Source organism: Leishmania major, chromosome 34 (assembly GCF_000002725.2).
Source record: "Leishmania major strain Friedlin complete genome, chromosome 34".
Lineage (NCBI taxonomy): Eukaryota > Euglenozoa > Kinetoplastea > Trypanosomatida > Trypanosomatidae > Leishmania > Leishmania major.
The window spans coordinates 732,373-747,432 of NC_007286.2; the positions used below are offsets into that span (position 1 = coordinate 732,373).

The following is a 15,060-nucleotide window of genomic DNA, read 5'->3' on the forward strand; positions in this document are numbered from 1 at the left end:
CGTGGCGACGCGATGTCTTGGTTGCGGTGGCGTGTGCGCGCACGCGTTGTTGTTGGGCGGTCGGTTGTGCGCGGGTGTGTTGTGAGAGGCGGTAGAGGGACGGGCGGCGTGGGCAGCAGTGAAAAGGGGCGACAAGAGAGACGGGGAGAGAGAGGCGTGGAGACAGGCAAGTGACACGGCGGGGCGTGCGCAGCGGGGGCACATGGGCCATCGGCTGGCACAAACACGCAAGGCAAGCACATAGGCAGGGGTGGGCCACGCGGGGACAGGACGGGGGGAGGAAAGGGGGCACCTCCCGCTACCCTCCTCTGGCACGCGCCGCATCGCCTCCCACGCCCCTCCCCCCTTCGCTGATCCGCTCTGGCACCGCTTCGGCGGTGCTGCGCCGTCGCCGCGCCCCGGACACAGTCATCACGCACCCAGCGTGCATCTCATTCATTCCGTCAGCCACGCTTGTCCGCCTCCGCTGATGACGCTGGCCACACCGCGCCGTGGGATCCCAGCGTCCAGTGTACCGATCATGGACAGCAGGCAAAGAGCCTGCCGCACGCCCTCGGGCACGGTTGCCGACCCTTGGTGTCCGCGGGCAGGGCTGTGCTAGCGAGGTCGCCGGAGAGGCTCGCGGGCACGGTCACGCCGGTGCCGGCCCACCGCGAGTTGTGCCGGCGATTCAACGGGTATACGTGCCCTACCTCCTGTTTTCTGATTTGGCAAGCGAGGCGCTGATGCAGGGCACAGCCCGTGGCTCCGCCAGTGCCGGACGCAGTGCAGCTGCAGTGGGCGCAGCGACGCACAGCGCTGTTGGCTGGCCGGCGCCCGTCACGAAGCGTCGGTACACGGGCCTGCATTCTGCAAGACGCGCAGTTCACCCCCACGGGGCCCACAGGGCACCAGGCGCACCAGCCTCTCAGCATCCCGGTGCAGCAAGAGAGAGGAGGCACGGCGCTGGCGACTGCGTGCTCACACAGCACGGCACGGGCACACACCTGCACGCCCTCCCCCTCCTCCCAACGACAACGGCGAAGCAGCGGCGTGGCGGCTGTGCTGCCGCGTCCCTGCTGGGACGCATACACACCACCTCGGGCTGCACACCTGAGAGCAACACCACCGCACGGCACACCGCCGACGCCGCCACGCAGACGCACACCTGCCAGGTGTCCCGCAAGCCCACAGCAGAATGCGCGACTGCGGCCAACGGCACCCACACAAAGACGGGCCCTCCTGGCGCCGCCGCCTGCGCAGCGCTCCGCACGCAGAGAGCTGCCGCGCTTGGAAGCAGCTCTGCAGACGCTGCCCAGCGCGCCGCCCTCTCCGCCATCGAGACAACAGCCGCAGACAGACCACACTTGTACGGCACGCTTCCTACAGCGTGAGAGAGGGATCGAATGGAGTGGGGTCAGTGGTACACGGCATGATGGACTCGGGTGTACCCACATTCGTGCGCGGGCACTGGCGCACGCACCTGCTGGCCTGGGACGGAGAGGCCGGGGCAACCAGGCGAAGGAGTGCCCGAGAGCTGGCCGGCAGCATCCCCTGCCCAAGGCGTACCTCCGCCAGAGCATACGCACGCACATGCAAACATCTCTCTCTATAGATATATACAGACGTATATCTATGCATGTGTATGCACGTGTATCGCCGACCCCGCCGGTGCACGGCCCACGCACCGCGTGGGTCAGCCGCATCGCTTTTGCCGATGCGCGTCTGCTTTCCCAGCACAGGCGGCGGAGTCTCCGCAGCGGGCGAGGGCTCTTGTCCACCCCTCCCCCACCCCCATCGCAGCTTGGTCGCCCTCGGCAACTGATCCAGCAGAGACCCGCACCCGCACGCAGCTGTCAGCAACCACGTCGCCGTGCGGTGGGCGGTGCCTCCAACGGCTGCCCGCCAACACACGGCAGTGAAGGCAGCGCATCCACATCCGCCTCCGCACAAGCGCCCAAGCAGCAGCAAAGGCACTGCCCCCCCCCCCCAGCCCAGCACAGCCCAGCCCAGGCCGCACGCGCCGGTCGCGTCCACACACACTAGATCAAGATGCAGCGCGCCGCGGTGTGGTACACCTGCTGCGCAAACCGCCACTCGTGCTGCACCGGATCGTACAGCACCATCTCCTGCACATCTGGCTGCCCGAGCACCGACATCGCTCCAGTGGCGTCATCGCGCACGCCGTCGGCGAATGGCATCGAGGCTAGCTGCCGGATCGCCGCACGAGCAGGCGAGCCAGGTGGTCCCAGCGCAGCCTGCAGCCGACGCATCGCCCGCGCCAGCATGAGGCTCGTGTACGTGACCGGGTCCACGCCGCGCTGGCGCAGCGCAGCGCACAGCTCGTCGACGTCGCTGCTGCGCGTCCCCACCACCTCCACAAAGCACACCAGGTCCAGCGCGTCCAGCGTGTGCTCCGCGTAGGCGAACGCCTGCCGGCGGGAGAAGGGTGGTATGCAGTAAAAGTCCAGCCTCCGCGACGACACGTTCAAAGGGGTCAGAGCCTTCATGGGCACCGCCAGGACGATATGGCAGGCCTGGCAGTCGCTCACCAGGCTCACCACCTCGCCGTACACCCTGCCCAGATCGCTGCCCTCGCGCAGCCTCATCACCAAGAACGGAACGCCGTCGCTGGCCTTCACGGTCGCGCCCCGCATCGCTTCCTCCACAAAACCCAGCAGGTCGCCGCACACCTCCACGTTGCTCACCCCCAGGGCCCTCACAACACTGCGCAGGGTGTCCTCCGTGCCGCCGACGTCGACATGAACCAGCGCCACCCCCTCCACGCGCACCGCGCGGCGACACGGCACACACCTGCCGCCGCCAGAGCCACCGGCGAGGGCCACGATGCGGGGATGCGACGGCGCCATCTGCGTCAGCACACTGCGCACAAGCGCCTCCTCATCCTCGCGCCTCACCTCGAAGGCCTCGGCGGCCGCCGCGAGCATACCCTCCTCCTTCCTTGGCCGGGCAGCCTTGGAGAGGGTCTCGATGGCTGTCCGGAGCTGATGGCCCCGCTGCTGCCGCCGGTACGCGCGCAGGTTCGCCGTGAACACGTAAGCGACCACAAGCACGCCGGCAATGCAGCTCATGGTGCCCTTGTACTTGGCCAGGGCATAGCGAAAGTTCGTATCCTTCACCCGCTCGCGGCGCAGCATCTGCATCGCCTTGTCGTGGTCGCGCTCCCACCGCGCCTTCTCGCTAACACTGTCCAGCTCCACCCTCGACACAAACACAAACGGCAGGAGATCCACGCCTTCCAGCAGGTACATCCGCTCCGCCCGCCAGCCGCGGCTGAACAGGACGAGCGCGATGGCCTCCACGTCGCGCGGGTCGTGCACGCAGGAGCGCAGCCAGTTTACCAGCGCCACCAGCCTAGCGCTCTGGAGCAGCTTCTTCCGCGGCTGCAGCGCCACAATGCGCTCAGACGCCACAGAGAGTTCCACTTCGCCCTTCTCCATTAGTATAATGTAGGTAGCGTTGCCGTTCACCTTGGCGATAGTGCCCTTCATGTGCATGGCGGACGGCGCCACCGCGGCCCCGCTCGCGGGATCGCCCTCCGTCCTGACCGTCACCCGCGTGCCAGCATCCACCACCAGCAGCTGCGCGGCGTCGCCGCGGCGGTCCTCGCCGTCGCGATCCCTCTTGCCAGTACGGAGCATCTCCGCCTTGTAGGCCGCCTCCGACAATCTGCTCACGAGCCGTCCGAGAGCCACGGGGCGGTCCTCGAGAACGCTCGCCGCGTGCGTCACGCGCACACCAACCAAGACGCCTGCCAGACTATTCCACGGCTTCTTCGGTGACGGCAGGCGGCCACGCATGCCGCACACACACTCGCGGCAGTGTCCGCCCTCCGACAACGCAGAATCTGCGCCGCCGCACCCACCACTCGACGCCGGCGAGAGACAGCTACACAAAGAGAGCCTACAAGATCCGGGTGCGGCCGCACCACCTCTACCATCCACCGCGCACACACCGATGCCGGCAATGCCTCTCCGCATGGCGTTCCACCGGGGGTCGAGTGTGAGCGCCATCATGTGCGCATGGGAGTGCCTCGTGTTGGCGTGTGGGTGACGGCGCCGCTCACGGCTGGGGGGCGCCTCTGCATCACCGCGCTTCCTCGACAACCACCCATGACCCGCGCGCCAACGTGCAGTAGAGAGAGGAGTGGGGCACATGATGAGGCATCGGCACAGAAGGCGGCTGCGCTGCCAGAGGGCGCGCGCACACACAGACATGTACACACGCACATACACACATATATATGTATATACATATACCGGCACGCACCCGCATGCGGGTGCACACACCTGCACGCACACGGCGCGGCAGCACCACGGGCAGCAGCAAAGAGCGCCGCCTGCACCCCCTATACCCTGCCCTCACGGGGACGAGGGGGACGGCAGTCGCGGCGGTGACGCTGTTGGTTTTCACGAGTCGGTCAACGGAAGCAAGCATAATAGCGAGCAGGCACGCGCGCAGGAAGGCGTACCGCAAAGCAAACAGAGGGGAAGCAAGAGAGGAGACAGAAGCGCACGCACGCCCTCCGCCCTGCCAGGCGAGGACAACAAGCGAGCGGTCCGCGAGGACAACGTAATGCGAGGCGTTTGGCGGTGTTGTCGGTACATAATATACCTACACAGCCATATATATATAGAGAGAGAGAGAGAGTCATATGTAGAGATCAACATATATATATATATATGCACCTGCCGTTTTGCTGTTGGGTGGGTGTGCTGATTCGCATGACTGTGCGAATCAGCGAGGCATGCACTTGCTTCTCACCGCCTCCATTCCACCACGCACAAGCCGGCGCATGCGCGCCTACAGCCACGGCACCCCTACGCCCTGTGGCACGGCGGCCACATCCGCGTCGCCGAGGACGAGCCGTCCTGCCGCTGCGCCGGGCCGCACTGCACGCCGCGCTCCCAGCGGGGCCGCCCTCAGGGTTGTGCCCCAGGGGCGGAGGCGGTGGCCTCTGTCGGTGGGGAGGGTGCAGCAGTGCGTGGCAGGTGGTGGTCGTCGTACACGCCGCACGAGCCGAGGGGGAATGTTGCCCAGCCGCAGGTCAGGGCCCTGTGAGACCCCGCAGTCTGCCTGCATGCCGTGCTTCTCCCCCTCCGTCTCCTGAAGGCCGCTGCATCGCGTCACATGCGGCGTGGCGACTCCCCACGGTGGAGCCTGGAGGATTCGGTGGTGTGCGCCAGCAACGAAGCCATCGAAACAATTCGCACAAGAGAGAGGCGAGGAGACACAGCGACACGGGGGGCGCACACGCAGACGGACTCGAGCCAGACGCCAGAGGAGCGAGCAGCAACGCAGCCCCGCCTCTGCTCCGCTCCGCCTTCGCACTCGCTCGTACCGCCGCGCATTTGCCCGTCCTGCTTCGCCTGCAGTCCCCTGCCCGCGTGTGTCGGCGTGTATGTGCGTATGCGCGTGCTCTGCTGCGCGGCTGCTGCCCTTGCCTGCGTCGTCGCCACAGTCCGCCGCCACCGCCAGCACACGCGCACATGAGGGGCGGGGGGTGCGGGGAGCGACGAGAGGCGCAGAGGGGCACGCACACACCACGCTTCTCTCTGCGCGCAGAAGAGAACAGCAAGCACGAGCGAGCTCGAGGGAGACGAGCGTCGAGTAAAGCGAGAGCGCGGGGCGGCACCCGCGACCACCGCACGAAAACAGAGACACGCCAACAGCGGCAGCCTTAGTGAGGGAGGGCCGCGGGGGCCGCTCACGGAACGAGGGGGAGGACGGTGACAGGGGCGCATACGCCTGCGCACACGCACACGCCGTGTACCACCACGCAGGCATGCACGAGGTGCTGCAGTCGCCCCTCGGCAGCGGTGCCCATGCACGGCCGTGCCGCTGCTGCCTGCGCACGCTCGCCCGCTCTGTCTTCTTCCCGCAACCGCCACCACCTCCTCTGGCACCTCGCACCCTCCCCCTCGCCCGTCTCCGTGTCCGCGCAGTCCACCAGGCGCGCGAGGGGGACACCAGAAACACGCGCGGCCGCCGCGGCGGGGCGCGTAGCTGGAGAAGGGCGGGCGCGTCACCGATGCCGTGGGCGGCTCTCCGCCTCCCGCCATCCCTGCCACGGCGTCGGCTTCTCCCCTGCGTCGCGCCTGCCTGCCCATCCCAGCTGGGGCATTCGCCGCACGCCTTCGCTCTCCCTTTCCCGCGCACACGGTCCGGCCCCCGGCGACCCCCCTGCCGGCACCCCGCGCCTTCCTCCGCCACCGCGCTCCGCCAACGGTGCGCCGGGCGGCCGTCACGGGGGCACGTCCCAGCAGCTGCTGAGGGCGAGCAGCTCACAGGGGAGGGTGAGCGGGTGGGGGTCAGTGGGCGGAAGGCGGCATGCGTCGGCGTGTGGGCGCGCAGTGTGTGTGCGCTGCCCACTGCATGGCGCCGGCCGCCGCGCGCATGAGCACGGCAACACAACGCGAGGGAACGGAGACGCCGACGAGAGCCGCGCGTGGGAGGAGGAAGGGAAGACGCACAAAGCCACACTCGTCACGAGACGCACGCGCACAGCGAGGGCAATGCGAGGCAGCGGGAAAAGAGAGAGCGAGGCGACGACAGCGCGGGCGAGAGCGACTCCTCGCCATGTGCGCGGAGAGCGGGTGCGTGCACGCACGCGCGACAGGGCAGCGAGAGGGCTGGGCCCGCGAAGGGCAGACACGGGAACCAGCAGCCTTCGCACCCTCATCCTCGCTGTCACCAGCTCCACCACGAGCACGCCTGTGTGGAGGGGCCGCGCCGCTATCAAGCTCGCCCTCCGCTTCCTGTGGCTTGTTTACTGTTAGTCTTGCTCTGTGTAGTCCATCGAGTTTGCACAGTCCTGTGATCCCCTCATCTGCAACGGAAGCAGCAAGAAGATGATGTTGAGGATATCCAGTATCCAGGCCACCACCAAGAGAAAGAATCCGGCAGCATAATGGCCGGTCACTTTGAGACCACGGCAAAAGGACCGGTCGTCCTTGTTGTATGTCACCGCTATGGCCGCCCACACAACGCACAGGGTAACCACGCCAACGATGTTCAGCACCAAGCAGACCAAGCGGAGTAAAGAGCAGTAAAACAGCAAAACTAAGCCCAGGACAAAGGCCGCGCCGTACACAAGGATGGAGATGAGAGCGAACGCCTGCGCAAGGCGGAAACGGGCGATACGGTGAGGGCAAGGACGAAACGTAGCATCGATATAGGCAGCATATCCTGAAGAGTTGCACGTTAACCTAAGTCCCCACAGGGTGATGCAAAGTGTTGGAAGAGAGCCCCTCGGGATGCGGAACATATCAGCCGACGTGCCCGCCAGCACCAGAAGGAACGCCACGAACTGCACGACCACGTAGACAACGAGGGGGATACTGCGCTTCATGGGCGAAAAGGGACAAGAGCGAGAGACTGAGAGGAGCGGCGCCGAGGCAGACGCGAGAACCAACGGCGGGGGTGCGGGCGAGACGCTGCCACACAGCGGATGACAAATGAGGAGGCGGAAACAAAGAGGCAGGAGGGGGCCGACGGGAGAGCGGGAGAGAGCGGAGGAGAGTCGAGGCGTGGCGACGCGATGTCTTGGTTGCGGTGGCGTGTGCGCGCACGCGTTGTTGTTGGGCGGTCGGTTGTGCGCGGGTGTGTTGTGAGAGGCGGTAGAGGGACGGGCGGCGTGGGCAGCAGTGAAAAGGGGCGACAAGAGAGACGGGGAGAGAGAGGCGTGGAGACAGGCAAGTGACACGGCGGGGCGTGCGCAGCGGGGGCACATGGGCCATCGGCTGGCACAAACACGCAAGGCAAGCACATAGGCAGGGGTGGGGCCGGCGGATGCGACAGACGCGCCGCAGCGGCAGCGAGGGCGACACGGGAGCGCAGCCGCGGGGGCGGGGGGGCCACGCGGGGACAGGACGGGGGGAGGAAAGGGGGCACCTCCCGCTACCCTCCTCTGGCACGCGCCGCATCGCCTCCCACGCCCCTCCCCCCTTCGCTGATCCGCTCTGGCACCGCTTCGGCGGTGCTGCGCCGTCGCCGCGCCCCGGACACAGTCATCACGCACCCAGCGTGCATCTCATTCATTCCGTCAGCCACGCTTGTCCGCCTCCGCTGATGACGCTGGCCACACCGCGCCGTGGGATCCCAGCGTCCAGTGTACCGATCATGGACAGCAGGCAAAGAGCCTGCCGCACGCCCTCGGGCACGGTTGCCGACCCTTGGTGTCCGCGGGCAGGGCTGTGCTAGCGAGGTCGCCGGAGAGGCTCGCGGGCACGGTCACGCCGGTGCCGGCCCACCGCGAGTTGTGCCGGCGATTCAACGGGTATACGTGTCCTACCTCCTGTTTTCTGATTTGGCAAGCGAGGCGCTGATGCAGGGCACAGCCCGTGGCTCCGCCAGTGCCGGACGCAGTGCAGCTGCAGTGGGCGCAGCGACGCACAGCGCTGTTGGCTGGCCGGCGCCCGTCACGAAGCGTCGGTACACGGGCCTGCATTCTGCAAGACGCGCAGTTCACCCCCACGGGGCCCACAGGGCACCAGGCGCACCAGCCTCTCAGCATCCCGGTGCAGCAAGAGAGAGGAGGCACGGCGCTGGCGACTGCGTGCTCACACAGCACGGCACGGGCACACACCTGCACGCCCTCCCCCTCCTCCCAACGACAACGGCAAAGCAGCGGCGTGGCGGCTGCGCTGCCGCGTCCCTGCTGGGACGCATACACACCACCTCGGGCTGCACACCTGAGAGCAACACCACCGCACGGCACACCGCCGACGCCGCCACGCAGACGCACACCTGCCAGGTGTCCCGCAAGCCCACAGCAGAATGCGCGACTGCGGCCAACGGCACCCACACAAAGACGGGCCCTCCTGGCGACGCCGCCTGCGCAGCGCTCCGCACGCAGAGAGCTGCCGCGCTTGGAAGCAGCTCTGCAGACGCTGCCCAGCGCGCCGCCCTCTCCGCCATCGAGACAACAGCCGCAGACAGACCACACCTGTACGGCACGCTTCCTACAGCGTGAGAGAGGGATCGAATGGAGTGGGGTCAGTGGTACACGGCATGATGGACTCGGGTGTACCCACATTCGTGCGCGGGCACTGGCGCACGCACCTGCTGGCCTGGGACGGAGAGGCCGGGGCAACCAGGCGAAGGAGTGCCCGAGAGCTGGCCGGCAGCATCCCCTGCCCAAGGCGTACCTCCGCCAGAGCATACGCACGCACATGCAAACATCTCTCTCTATAGATATATACAGACGTATATCTATGCATGTGTATGCACGTGTATCGCCGACCCCGCCGGTGCACGGCCCACGCACCGCGTGGGTCAGCCGCATCGCTTTTGCCGATGCGCGTCTGCTTTCCCAGCACAGGCGGCGGAGTCTCCGCAGCGGGCGAGGGCTCTTGTCCACCCCTCCCCCACCCCCATCGCAGCTTGGTCGCCCTCGGCAACTGATCCAGCAGAGACCCGCACCCGCACGCAGCTGTCAGCAACCACGTCGCCGTGCGGTGGGCGGTGCCTCCAACGGCTGCCCGCCAACACACGGCAGTGAAGGCAGCGCATCCACATCCGCCTCCGCACAAGCGCCCAAGCAGCAGCAAAGGCACTGCCCCCCCCCCCCAGCCCAGCACAGCCCAGCCCAGGCCGCACGCGCCGGTCGCGTCCACACACACTAGATCAAGATGCAGCGCGCCGCGGTGTGGTACACCTGCTGCGCAAACCGCCACTCGTGCTGCACCGGATCGTACAGCACCATCTCCTGCACATCTGGCTGCCCGAGCACCGACATCGCTCCAGTGGCGTCATCGCGCACGCCGTCGGCGAATGGCATCGAGGCTAGCTGCCGGATCGCCGCACGAGCAGGCGAGCCAGGTGGTCCCAGCGCAGCCTGCAGCCGACGCATCGCCCGCGCCAGCATGAGGCTCGTGTACGTGACCGGGTCCACGCCGCGCTGGCGCAGCGCAGCGCACAGCTCGTCGACGTCGCTGCTGCGCGTCCCCACCACCTCCACAAAGCACACCAGGTCCAGCGCGTCCAGCGTGTGCTCCGCGTAGGCGAACGCCTGCCGGCGGGAGAAGGGTGGTATGCAGTAAAAGTCCAGCCTCCGCGACGACACGTTCAAAGGGGTCAGAGCCTTCATGGGCACCGCCAGGACGATATGGCAGGCCTGGCAGTCGCTCACCAGGCTCACCACCTCGCCGTACACCCTGCCCAGATCGCTGCCCTCGCGCAGCCTCATCACCAAGAACGGAACGCCGTCGCTGGCCTTCACGGTCGCGCCCCGCATCGCTTCCTCCACAAAACCCAGCAGGTCGCCGCACACCTCCACGTTGCTCACCCCCAGGGCCCTCACAACACTGCGCAGGGTGTCCTCCGTGCCGCCGACGTCGACATGAACCAGCGCCACCCCCTCCACGCGCACCGCGCGGCGACACGGCACACACCTGCCGCCGCCAGAGCCACCGGCGAGGGCCACGATGCGGGGATGCGACGGCGCCATCTGCGTCAGCACACTGCGCACAAGCGCCTCCTCATCCTCGCGCCTCACCTCGAAGGCCTCGGCGGCCGCCGCGAGCATACCCTCCTCCTTCCTTGGCCGGGCAGCCTTGGAGAGGGTCTCGATGGCTGTCCGGAGCTGATGGCCCCGCTGCTGCCGCCGGTACGCGCGCAGGTTCGCCGTGAACACGTAAGCGACCACAAGCACGCCGGCAATGCAGCTCATGGTGCCCTTGTACTTGGCCAGGGCATAGCGAAAGTTCGTATCCTTCACCCGCTCGCGGCGCAGCATCTGCATCGCCTTGTCGTGGTCGCGCTCCCACCGCGCCTTCTCGCTAACACTGTCCAGCTCCACCCTCGACACAAACACAAACGGCAGGAGATCCACGCCTTCCAGCAGGTACATCCGCTCCGCCCGCCAGCCGCGGCTGAACAGGACGAGCGCGATGGCCTCCACGTCGCGCGGGTCGTGCACGCAGGAGCGCAGCCAGTTTACCAGCGCCACCAGCCTAGCGCTCTGGAGCAGCTTCTTCCGCGGCTGCAGCGCCACAATGCGCTCAGACGCCACAGAGAGTTCCACTTCGCCCTTCTCCATTAGTATAATGTAGGTAGCGTTGCCGTTCACCTTGGCGATAGTGCCCTTCATGTGCATGGCGGACGGCGCCACCGCGGCCCCGCTCGCGGGATCGCCCTCCGTCCTGACCGTCACCCGCGTGCCAGCATCCACCACCAGCAGCTGCGCGGCGTCGCCGCGGCGGTCCTCGCCGTCGCGATCCCTCTTGCCAGTACGGAGCATCTCCGCCTTGTAGGCCGCCTCCGACAATCTGCTCACGAGCCGTCCGAGAGCCACGGGGCGGTCCTCGAGAACGCTCGCCGCGTGCGTCACGCGCACACCAACCAAGACGCCTGCCAGACTATTCCACGGCTTCTTCGGTGACGGCAGGCGGCCACGCATGCCGCACACACACTCGCGGCAGTGTCCGCCCTCCGACAACGCAGAATCTGCGCCGCCGCACCCACCACTCGACGCCGGCGAGAGACAGCTACACAAAGAGAGCCTACAAGATCCGGGTGCGGCCGCACCACCTCTACCATCCACCGCGCACACACCGATGCCGGCAATGCCTCTCCGCATGGCGTTCCACCGGGGGTCGAGTGTGAGCGCCATCATGTGCGCATGGGAGTGCCTCGTGTTGGCGTGTGGGTGACGGCGCCACTCACGGCTGGGGGGCGCCTCTGCATCACCGCGCTTCCTCGACAACCACCCATGACCCGCGCGCCAACGTGCAGTAGAGAGAGGAGTGGGGCACATGATGAGGCATCGGCACAGAAGGCGGCTGCGCTGCCAGAGGGCGCGCGCACACACAGACATGTACACACGCACATACACACATATATATGTATATACATATACCGGCACGCACCCGCATGCGGGTGCACACACCTGCACGCACACGGCGCGGCAGCACCACGGGCAGCAGCAAAGAGCGCCGCCTGCACCCCCTATACCCTGCCCTCACGGGGACGAGGGGGACGGCAGTCGCGGCGGTGACGCTGTTGGTTTTCACGAGTCGGTCAACGGAAGCAAGCATAATAGCGAGCAGGCACGCGCGCAGGAAGGCGTACCGCAAAGCAAACAGAGGGGAAGCAAGAGAGGAGACAGAAGCGCACGCACGCCCTCCGCCCTGCCAGGCGAGGACAACAAGCGAGCGGTCCGCGAGGACAACGTAATGCGAGGCGTTTGGCGGTGTTGTCGGTACATAATATACCTACACAGCCATATATATATATAGAGAGAGAGAGTCATATGTAGAGATCAACATATATATATATATATGCACCTGCCGTTTTGCTGTTGGGTGGGTGTGCTGATTCGCACAGCCATGCGAATCAGCGAGGCATGCACTTGCTTCTCACCGCCTCCATTCCACCACGCACAAGCCGGCGCATGCGCGCCTACAGCCACGGCGCCCCTACGCCCTGTGGCACGGCGGCCACATCCGCGTCGCCGAGGACGAGCCGTCCTGCCGCTGCGCCGGGCCGCACTGCACGCCGCGCTCCCAGCGGGGCCGCCCTCAGGGTCGTGCCCCAGGGGCGGAGGCGGTGGCCTCTGTCGGTGGGGAGGGCGCAGCAGTGCGTGGCAGGTGGTGGTCGTCGTACACGCCGCACGAGCCGAGGGGGAATGTTGCCCAGCCGCAGGTCAGGGCCCTGTGAGACCCCGCAGTCTGCCTGCATGCCGTGCTTCTCCCCCTCCGTCTCCTGAAGGCCGCTGCATCGCGTCACATGCGGCGTGGCGACTCCCCACGGTGGAGCCTGGAGGATTCGGTGGTGTGCGCCAGCAACGAAGCCATCGAAACAATTCGCACAAGAGAGAGGCGAGGAGACACAGCGACACGGGGGGCGCACACGCAGACGGACTCGAGCCAGACGCCAGAGGAGCGAGCAGCAACGCAGCCCCGCCTCTGCTCCGCTCCGCCTTCGCACTCGCTCGTACCGCCGCGCATTTGCCCGTCCTGCTTCGCCTGCAGTCCCCTGCCCGCGTGTGTCGGCGTGTATGTGCGTATGCGCGTGCTCTGCTGCGCGGCTGCTGCCCTTGCCTGGGTCGTCGCCACAGTCCGCCGCCACCGCCAGCACACGCGCACATGAGGGGCGGGGGGTGCGGGGAGCGACGAGAGGCGCAGAGGGGCACGCACACACCACGCTTCTCTCTGCGCGCAGAAGAGAACAGCAAGCACGAGCGAGCTCGAGGGAGACGAGCGTCGAGTAAAGCGAGAGCGCGGGGCGGCACCCGCGACCACCGCACGAAAACAGAGACACGCCAACAGCGGCAGCCTTAGTGAGGGAGGGCCGCGGGGGCCGCTCACGGAACGAGGGGGAAGACGGTGACAGGGGCGCATACGCCTGCGCACACGCACACGCCGTGTACCACCACGCAGGCATGCACGAGGTGCTGCAGTCGCCCCTCGGCAGCGGTGCCCATGCACGGCCGTGCCGCTGCTGCCTGCGCACGCTCGCCCGCTCTGTCTTCTTCCCGCAACCGCCACCACCTCCTCTGGCACCTCGCACCCTCCCCCTCGCCCGTCTCCGTGTCCGCGCAGTCCACCGGGCGCGCGAGGGGGACACCAGAAACACGCGCGGCCGCCGCGGCGGGGCGCGTAGCTGAAGAAGGGCGGGCGCGTCACCGATGCCGTGGGCGGCTCTCCGCCTCCCGCCATCCCTGCCACGGCGTCGGCTTCTCCCCTGCGTCGCGCCTGCCTGCCCATCCCAGCTGGGGCATTCGCCGCACGCCTTCGCTCTCCCTTTCCCGCGCACACGGTCCGGCCCCCGGCGACCCCCCTGCCGGCACCCCGCGCCTTCCTCCGCCACCGCGCTCCGCCAACGGTGCGCCGGGCGGCCGTCACGGGGGCACGTCCCAGCAGCTGCTGAGGGCGAGCAGCTCACAGGGGAGGGTGAGCGGGTGGGGGTCAGTGGGCGGAAGGCGGCATGCGTCGGCGTGTGGGCGCGCAGTGTGTGTGCGCTGCCCACTGCATGGCGCCGGCCGCCGCGCGCATGAGCACGGCAACACAACGCGAGGGAACGGAGACGCCGACGAGAGCCGCGCGTGGGAGGAGGAAGGGAAGACGCACAAAGCCACACTCGTCACGAGACGCACGCGCACAGCGAGGGCAATGCGAGGCAGCGGGAAAAGAGAGAGCGAGGCGACGACAGCGCGGGCGAGAGCGACTCCTCGCCATGTGCGCGGAGAGCGGGTGCGTGCACGCACGCGCGACAGGGCAGCGAGAGGGCTGGGCCCGCGAAGGGCAGACACGGGAACCAGCAGCCTTCGCACCCTCATCCTCGCTGTCACCAGCTCCACCACGAGCACGCCTGTGTGGAGGGGCCGCGCCGCTATCAAGCTCGCCCTCCACTCCGTCCTGTTACCTCCATCCTACTCTTGCGCTGTCGGCGACTCCGGCTTCTCGTTCGCTTTAGTGGCCGGGACCGTGCACGGGAGCAGCAAGAAGATGATGTTGAGGATATCCAGTATCCAGGCCGCCACCAAGAGAGCGAACCCGGTGCCGAGCCGGTAGCCCGTATCCCTCACCTTAGGGCACTTTTGCCCATCGTCCTTGTTGTATGTCACCACTATGGCCACCCACACAATGAACAAGGTGACCGCGCCAACGATGTTCAGCGCCAGGCAAACCCAGCGGTGAATAGTGCAGCCGTACAGCAAAACTAAGCCCAGGACAAAGGCCGCGCCGTACACGAGGATGGAGATGATGGCGCATCCCTGCGCAAGGCGGAAAAGGGTGATGCGTGCAGGGCACTCGATCCATTGCATGTCTACCGTCTGGTCATATTGGAGTCCTTTACAGTCGAGCTTAAAGCCAAAAAGCGTTAGACACTGAGCGACTCCTGGACGATTGTGTGCACGGAACATGTCCAGCGGCGTGCCCACCAGCACCAGAAGGAACGCCACGAACTGCACGACCACGTAGACAACGAGGGGGATACTGCACTTCATGGGCGAAAAGGGACAAGAGCGAGAGACTGAGAGGAGCGGCGCCGAGGCAGACGCGAGAACCAACGGCGGGGGTGCGGGCGAGACGCTGCCACACAGCGGATGACAAA

General features: G+C 67.1%; 4 protein-coding genes across 4 annotated transcripts; all 4 read right to left on the reverse strand.

Annotated features, from left to right (window-relative positions):
- Positions 1–2,021: 2,021 nt before the first annotated feature.
- Positions 2,022–4,016, reverse strand: LMJF_34_1630 (tuzin-like protein; the record flags this gene model as incomplete). The annotated part of the gene is made up of 1 exon (XM_001686208.1): positions 2,022–4,016. One exon carries the CDS (start codon positions 4,014–4,016, stop codon positions 2,022–2,024), a length of 1,995 nt encoding a protein of 664 aa, XP_001686260.1.
- A 2,759-nt stretch (positions 4,017–6,775) lies between these two features.
- On the reverse strand, positions 6,776–7,351 carry LMJF_34_1640 (putative amastin-like surface protein; the record flags this gene model as incomplete). Its single annotated transcript, XM_001686209.1, has 1 exon — positions 6,776–7,351. The coding sequence occupies one exon, from the start codon at positions 7,349–7,351 to the stop codon at positions 6,776–6,778; it is 576 nt and encodes a 191-aa protein (XP_001686261.1).
- Positions 7,352–9,622: 2,271 nt separating this feature from the next.
- Positions 9,623–11,617, reverse strand: LMJF_34_1650 (tuzin-like protein; the record flags this gene model as incomplete). Its single annotated transcript, XM_001686210.1, has 1 exon — positions 9,623–11,617. One exon carries the CDS (start codon positions 11,615–11,617, stop codon positions 9,623–9,625), a length of 1,995 nt encoding a protein of 664 aa, XP_001686262.1.
- Positions 11,618–14,374: 2,757 nt separating this feature from the next.
- LMJF_34_1660 (putative amastin-like surface protein) lies at positions 14,375–14,953 on the reverse strand (the record flags this gene model as incomplete). The annotated part of the gene is made up of 1 exon (XM_001686211.1): positions 14,375–14,953. The coding sequence occupies one exon, from the start codon at positions 14,951–14,953 to the stop codon at positions 14,375–14,377; it is 579 nt and encodes a 192-aa protein (XP_001686263.1).
- Positions 14,954–15,060: the final 107 nt, after the last annotated feature.